The sequence below is a fragment of the Magnolia sinica genome, chromosome 18 (assembly GCF_029962835.1).
Source record: "Magnolia sinica isolate HGM2019 chromosome 18, MsV1, whole genome shotgun sequence".
Classification (NCBI taxonomy): domain Eukaryota; kingdom Viridiplantae; phylum Streptophyta; class Magnoliopsida; order Magnoliales; family Magnoliaceae; genus Magnolia; species Magnolia sinica.
In genome coordinates this window covers 43,725,019-43,732,792 of record NC_080590.1, presented here as the reverse complement: position 1 = coordinate 43,732,792, position 7,774 = coordinate 43,725,019, and the positions used below count along the sequence as shown (strand labels likewise).

The following is a 7,774-nucleotide window of genomic DNA, read 5'->3' as shown; positions in this document are numbered from 1 at the left end:
CTCAGTTGGTCCTAGAAATGTTTCAATGGTAGTTTGTTCAATCACTGTTGCTTTTTGTGGTGTGGTCCACTTGAGCTTTGAATGAGCCTCATTATTGGCGTCATGCTCTAGAATGACATGTAAAAATTGGTGAACGGTGTGGGTATAACACAAATCGTAGCGGGCTTAGAAAAGTTTCACATGTTAAAAACTGTGTTGGTTGGTGAGGGAGAAAATTGGCATTTATTGTGAGCCGGTGTCATCGACAGTAACGTGGACCAAGGAAAATCGAAGGCTCATAATACATGAATGGCCCCACGGTACACCGTCTTGGATAAGCCCCGGGAGCGCCTAATCCGCTCCCGCTCGGATGCAAGTCCAAAGTCACGCGCAAGCACTCGGACGAGTGGACTCTCGAATTAGAAGCAGAACACGAAGTAGAGCATTTTAAAAAGGGCGGAAGCAGAGCGCAAGGAAAGGAAGCAGAGCGAGCGATGGCGGAGACTCAGAAATCCGAGCTGCAGCAGTTCAGAGGCCAGTCTCGGCTGCCGAAATTCGTTGCCCCGAAACGTTACGACCTCAAGCTCAGACCCGATCTCTCCGCCTGCAAATTCACCGGCACTGTCGATATCGATGTCGACGTCACTGCTGAGACCAGATTCATCGTCCTCAATGCTGCCGATCTCTCCATCGACGATGGATCAGTCTGGTTCAAGACTCGACAATCTGACAAGGCAAGAACTGAAAAAAAGCTCTTTTTTTTTCCCTCTTTGATTCCATTGCTGTAGAAAGATGAGATTGATATGATGATGATTTGTTTTCTGCGGATGGCTCAGGAAGTTTATCGTCCTTTGGAAGTCTTCTTGGTTGAAGATGATGAGATCTTGGTGCTTGCATTCGATGTATTTCTTCCTGTCGGGGAAGGGATTCTGGGGATTGGATTCTCGGGAACCTTGAATGACCAGATGAAAGGATTCTACAGAAGGTAATCTTCTCTGCTGCTGATGGTTCCAGTCGGAATGGGACGGAGAATGTCCAATTCCCGCCCATGAGCTAAAGAACTGGGTCCACGCCCTGCCCGGCCCAGCAGGGGAGCTGAGGAATTGCACTTGCACGATACGCTTAGGAAGCAAAATAGATAGCTTGCAGGAGGAACCACGTAGTCTGTTTATAAAAAAAGATTATTTGAAGCTAGGTATAGCTGGTGAAGGATTTGGACTCGTTTTATGTCTTTGTTTCTTGAATCACACCTAACTTTTTTATTTATTTATTTATTTTGTTTTTGAAAATTTGGAATTTGAAATGTCATACCAATTGATCCCTTGACCTTCCATGTGGTGGGATTAGCTGAGTACCCGTTTTAACAGCTTATGACTGGCTGTTTATGTATTTTTGAATTGCACCGTGTTCTGTTAATATATTTTATCAGTATCAAATTATCAATACATAGGATATCGATAAAATGTGAAAATGGTTTTAAAGATAATAGATAAAAGTTCAAATTAGCTATATTAGATTCTGAATGTATCGACTGCATATTCTGGTGCTGGCATGTTTATGTTATATAATATCAGAATAAATAATGATTATCAGAAATACGTTATGATGCTATCGGCTTTCTACCAGTTTTCATTGATTATGCAAACTAGTAGAAATGATAAATGTCAATTGTTTGGTTGATGTGATATTGTGCTATGAACCTAGTGGGGCTAATAACTGATATAATGAGGGGCTAATTTGTAAACACCTCCACTCTGGTTTCAGACAATTGTAAACGCCTCCCCTCTGGTTTATTGCAAGTACCTCCCCACTGCTGGAGATGTTATAGGAATCTGCACCAAATGACAAAAATACCTGTGTCTAGGAATTTGTTTTGCCCACCTGTGAGGTCCCCTGTTCTGTATAAATGGTACCCAACCCGTTTCCCAGGGTCCCTCCACCATGGATAGCGCCAGTGGACACCAAAAAAAATCATCATAATCAAATCATTGGGTGAGCCACACCCACCCCGAAACCTCCAAATTTATGTACTACCCGATGTTTGGATCAACCTGATTTTTGGGGTTTCCCATTTTCATGGTAGAGTAACCATGCTGAATGGGTAGGATGATACACACTCACTATGGTAGGCTAGTACCTTAGATAGGGTTAAAATAGTCAAATTCTCAAAGATAACATTTCTAGTAGACCATGTGGGGGAATTTGCAACAAATTTGTAAACCAAAGGGGAGGTACTTGCAATAATCAAAACTAGAGGAGAGGTGTTTAAAATTGTTAGAAACCAGAGGGAAGGCGTTTATAATTATCTCAGTAATGATGGGTTCCCACTGAGGTTGTGCCTCGCGCATTGGGGAGGTACTAAAAACAACAGTTTCAAATGGTTGTGTAGAATACTAAGTTGAAATGATTATATATGATCATTCTCCTTGTTATGATTTAGGATTGTTTTATTTTTCTCCAGTATTTATGAGCATAACGGGGAGAAGAAGAACATGGCAGTTACACAATTTGAGCCTGCAGATGCACGCCGATGTTTTCCATGTTGGGATGAACCTGCTGTTAAGGTAATTGTTGACTTGTTAGTTATTTTAGTGAATTAATGCTTATTTGTTTGCTATTTACATTCTTTGGTTTTCATAATTTTAATAGTGAGTCACAGACTATCAGAATTGTTAGTAGATTAGTGTTCTCCATGAGCAGTATTTGGTAGATATGTCATTATCTTATAGGTAAGATATTATCTTTGAGATAGGCATACATCTGTATGTATAGTTGCCCCTATGTATAAATATAGTTATCATTCAATGAATACGAAATATAAAGTATTTGCTATAATGTAGTCCCTAATTTAACATGGTATCATAGCCATTATAGGCTTTGGTGCTAATCTTAGCCGTTGAATCTCCCTTTTGATCCATCTCTGTTGGCAACCATCAAGGAGATCCCAGATCTGAAATTCCACCACTTCCAACCCCCAAACCCATCTCTGTATGGCAATGCCTTGTTCGTCCGATCTGTCGTCGGTGTCTTCTCCACCCAAATCACTGTATCATCATCTTCATCCTCCCTGTAAGCCACATAAACCCACCATCATCAGCAACCCTGTATATCTCACCACCCATTGGAAGTGTTGTAGCCACCTAACGAGCCAACAATTCAAATCCCAGCCATTGGAAGTGCTGCTAGATCCTTCAATAGGCACCGAAAGTGCCAATGGTTCACATCCCAGAAGTCATCAAACATGCGGTCAACCTCTCCCAGAGCGTCTGGAATTATCTTCTCTCATGCGACTAGCTGCTACTCAGATTTCATCACCGTGAAGTTTTCTTTTCTTCTGGAGTAAATGTTGTCCCGGGGAGGGGGGAGCGGGGGAGAGTAGATTACCGTTACCTAAGATTAGTATCCAGTATATATGTTATTATCTTAGAGATGAGATGGATATTATCTATGAGATCTGTGTACATCCGTGTGTACAACTATAACCTCCATTTATAACTATCATGGTATACAAAAACGATTATGTAATGACTATTACCGTTATGTGTTACGGTGCTGAAACAGCTATCACAGAAAAAACTGCCTGTAATGCCCTTGTAATGGTCCCGTAACAGTCTCAAAAAAGTTTTTTCCAAAAAAATGAGAAAGGTTGTAATGGCTGTAATGGCCTGTATCGTTATGGTAATGGCAGTGGCCGTTAGGGCCACCGTTTCCGTTATGGAACACCATGATAACTATGGTTCTTTTTCAATGAACAAGAAATATACAACATTTTTCACAATGTAGTCCCTAATTTAACAAAAGGGAAATAAAAATAAATAAATGAAAGGAAAAAAGCAGAATGGTGAGTACTATTTGAATTTAGAATCTTCTACTGCCGCTTTATACCTTGATCGCAGTTTCCTCTTTTCTGAAAACTCCCATCCGTTCATAGGGAGGTCTTATGGTGTATATGTAATTGATGAAATCTTTTCATGAATATAGGTTTTTTTTTTTTCCCTGTCCCTTTATTTTGCTAACATATTCTGTTCAGGCTACGTTCAAGATAACATTGGAGGTCCCCTCAGAGCTGATAGCATTGTCCAATATGCCAGTCATTCAAGAAAAGCTTGATGGGCAACTGAAGACGGTTTCTTTCCAGGAGTCACCAATTATGTCAACTTATTTGGTGGCTGTTGTTGTTGGTTTGTTTGATTACATAGAAGACTTGACACCCAAGGGTATGCACTCGTATTGAACACTTTTGTTTCCTATGATGTGGCTACCCATTTCCTGATTAATGTTATTTGCATGTTCAGGGACTAAGGTTCGTGTATACTGTCAGATTGGTAAGGCAAATCAAGGGAAATTTGCTTTGGATGTTGCTGTCAGGACACTTGATCTCTATGAAAAGTAGGTTTGTCTTTTTTATACTAATTCTTCTTCATACGTTGAGATCATTGAGTTACTGTTAATTGATCATTACAATCATTTTCTTACAAACTTTGGTGGATTTCTGGAGCCAACTGGACTCAAACGGAAACTAATAATCATGTTGTTCTCTTTTTGGAGTTCTATTATAATTTTCTTGAGTTTTTTTCTAGTGCTGGGGTGGATGTGCTTTGATTTCCATGATCTAACGTTTTATTGGAATGTCAGTTATTTTTCCATGCCATATTCACTACCCAAGCTGGATATGATTGCAATACCTGATTTTGCTGCTGGGGCTATGGAGAACTATGGTTTGGTTACATATCGTGAAACAGCTCTGCTCTATGATGATAAAAATTCTGCGGCTGCAAACAAGCAAAGGGTAATGTGTATATGTTTAATGACATGTGATAGTTCTAGAATCTGTTCCTTACCATGTTATGGAGATCCTTCAGCTATTATTCTATGAAACTGAAGATTGGTTTCCGTGGAGTATTTATTATTTTCTATGAAACTTTCTTTTACAAGTTCTTCGGACTCCAAGCTGCTTCATTATGTTGATTGATCTTTTTTGCTTGACTTCTTTGGGACATGTGATGTGTTTGTTTTAAAAAGCTTACGCTATGTAGTGTGTAGCTTATGCTATGTAGTGTAGCTTCGCCTTCATGCTTTTTAGCTCATGAAAATAGCCTAAGTCACATGTAGCTTATGCTACATGGTAATTAGCACATGCGGCACACCATGTAAACTATGCTACACGCTACATAGCTTATGCTTCTTCTTCTTCTTCTTCTTCTTCTTCTTTTTTTGCAAGTTACACTGTGAGTTATTTTTTTACTAAAACATTAAAATCAATTAACGTTTTCAATGGTTTGTTACATCTTTCTATTCTCAATATAAATTAGTTAATTTTATAATGATTTTAGTAATATAATTAATGGTATTAAATCAGTTCCTTTTCCATTTTGTTGTCTTTATGCTAAATCTTTTGCCTATTTTTCCTATTATTTAAGGCTGTGTTGCACCAAATATCATGAAATTTTGTTAAATTTTATTAATAATCAGTCTAATTTGGTGCAATGAAATTTCATGATATTTGGTTCAACCAAGGGCAACCTTAATAGAAAACCTAGAAGTGGCATTCAACTTATGCTTCATGTTTCATAAGGATGAACGCTATGCTGCATGCTATTCACTATTTTAAACTTTGCCACAAATTGATTTGCACTGGCAGTTTGACTTGAAGTTTACACAAACTATTTCATCATGGCTATCTTTCTCTACAGGTTGCAATTGTTGTAGCGCATGAACTTGCACATCAATGGTTTGGAAATCTCGTAACAATGGAATGGTGGACACATTTGTGGCTTAATGAGGGGTTCGCGACATGGGTACTTCTCATGGGTTCCTTCCTCTCTTGCATTAGTGTTTGGTTGACATAGCATAATCTCATGGATGATTTAGTCAATTGCTGGCTGCTTCATTTCAGGTGAGCTATTTGGCAACTGATTGCTTGTTTCCTGAATGGAAAATTTGGACGCAATTTCTAGATGAAACTACTGAGGGCCTAAGGCTGGACGGGCTAGCAGAATCACACCCTATTGAGGTTAGAAGTATTAATCGTGGTCATTATTTCATTTATTTGATGTTGTCTCTCTTAAGGAACCATAAACTCTCATTTGCTTTGAATAAGATATTTTGGCATAGCTTTGGGATTTTTGCCTTATCATGCTCGTTCTAGAAGCTTAATTTTGCTTGCATTTTTGTACATAATTGGGCATAGAGCTCTTTACTTGACTCCACCTGACCCAACTTGATCCAACCCAAGATGGGTTAGGGTTGGGAATATGGTGGATTAGGTTGGGGAGCTTGTGTTGGGTGTTTGGTTGGACAATGGGTTGATATAGGTAGAGGTTAGGTTGGGCTCGGGTCGATCCTCGACCACATCCACCCAACTTGCATTCCTGGTCTGGAGTGTGTGTGGGAGGTGGGACTTTGGTATCATTAGGTTTTCCTATTAAAAGTGACTCGGGCGTAGGGTGATGGGAAGTATGATCATGGAGTTTTTACATGGAATTCTAAGGAATGCACTCGAGGACCTACCTCTTGGGGTGCATCTTGTATTCCTGTAAAGAGATGTGTGTGCTTGTGTGTGTTTATGTAGTCATGTGAAGTACCATACCCCCATATGTGTCAAATCACCACTTGCTCTAAAAGCTCGAGCCTTTAGAGGATGGCGTATCAATGTATATCAAGGGACTTTAACAATATGATTATTGATAATAGCCTTTAGAGGATGGCGTGTCAATGTATATCAAGGGACTTTAACAATATGATTATTGATAATATAAGGCCGATCCCCCTCCCCCTGCCTTCTCATCTTCCTTTGCTACTTGGATCAATAATCAAGCTGATCTAGTTATGAAAAAAATATTCGAATTTCTCATTATGGCGGAATGTGAGTCCATGTAAGTGGACAAATGCATGTAAAGAAATATCTTTGAAATGTGAAATCAATATAACATTTGGCAATTTCCATTTGAACCACATATAAATGCCAAAAAGATTGCAATGAAGTGGTAAGTGAGGCTAAACTTAGGGCTTATGATGATCTTTACAATAGATTGGGGACAAGAGAAGGTGAGTAAGATGTCTTCAAACTTGTAAAAATGAGAGAGAGAGAGAGAGAGAGAGAGAGAGAGAGAGAGAGAGAGAGAGAGAGAGAGAGAGAGACCTAGATCATGTTAAATGCATTAAGAGCGACGACTAGAGGGTACTAGTCAAGGACATTGAGATCAATGAAAGGTGGAGAAGCTATTTTTATAACTTGTTAAATTGCAATCAGTTTGAGAGGATAGAGTTAAAAGGAACCATGCACTCAAATAATGTCAGAGTCCATAGATATTTTCATAGGATTAGGATATTTTGAAGTGAAAGAAGCTTTTAGAAAGATGAAAACAAGAAAGGCCGTTGGACCAGATGGTGTAACAATAGAGGTTTGGAAGTGTATGGGAAACTAGGTTATTTTGATTGACAAAGTTGTTCAACAGGATTGTAGGGTTGAAGAAAATACTAGACGAATGGAGGAAAGCACCGTGGTCCGTATTTATAAGAATAAAGGAGACGTACAGAGTTGTAGTAACTACCGTGGGATTAAACTCATGAGCCATACTATGTACCTTCGAGAAAGAGTGATTAACAAAGACTAAGGCATGAGACGGATGTATAAGAAAATTAGTTTGGTTTCATGTTAGGGTGGTCTACTACTGAAGCTATTTTCCTACTTAGACAATTGTTGGAGATTATAGGGAGAGGAGGAAGGATCTCCACATGGTCTTTACTAACTTGGGGAAAACTTATGATGGGGTCCCTAGAGAATTAATCTAGT

The 7,774-nt window shown here is 39.1% G+C and overlaps 1 protein-coding gene across 1 annotated transcript in view; it reads left to right on the top strand.

Annotated features, from left to right (window-relative positions):
• Nucleotides 1-364: 364 nt before the first annotated feature.
• Nucleotides 365-7,774, top strand: part of LOC131233007 (aminopeptidase M1-like) — a 54,522-nt gene continuing 47,112 nt past the window's right edge. The window contains exons 1-8 of the mRNA XM_058229560.1: nucleotides 365-713; nucleotides 816-964; nucleotides 2,441-2,543; nucleotides 4,010-4,196; nucleotides 4,275-4,368; nucleotides 4,615-4,768; nucleotides 5,673-5,777; nucleotides 5,876-5,992. Coding sequence (XP_058085543.1) covers nucleotides 474-713; nucleotides 816-964; nucleotides 2,441-2,543; nucleotides 4,010-4,196; nucleotides 4,275-4,368; nucleotides 4,615-4,768; nucleotides 5,673-5,777; nucleotides 5,876-5,992 — 1,149 coding nt within the window. The 5' untranslated portion in view covers nucleotides 365-473. The remainder of the gene's footprint in view (nucleotides 714-815; nucleotides 965-2,440; nucleotides 2,544-4,009; nucleotides 4,197-4,274; nucleotides 4,369-4,614; nucleotides 4,769-5,672; nucleotides 5,778-5,875; nucleotides 5,993-7,774) is intronic.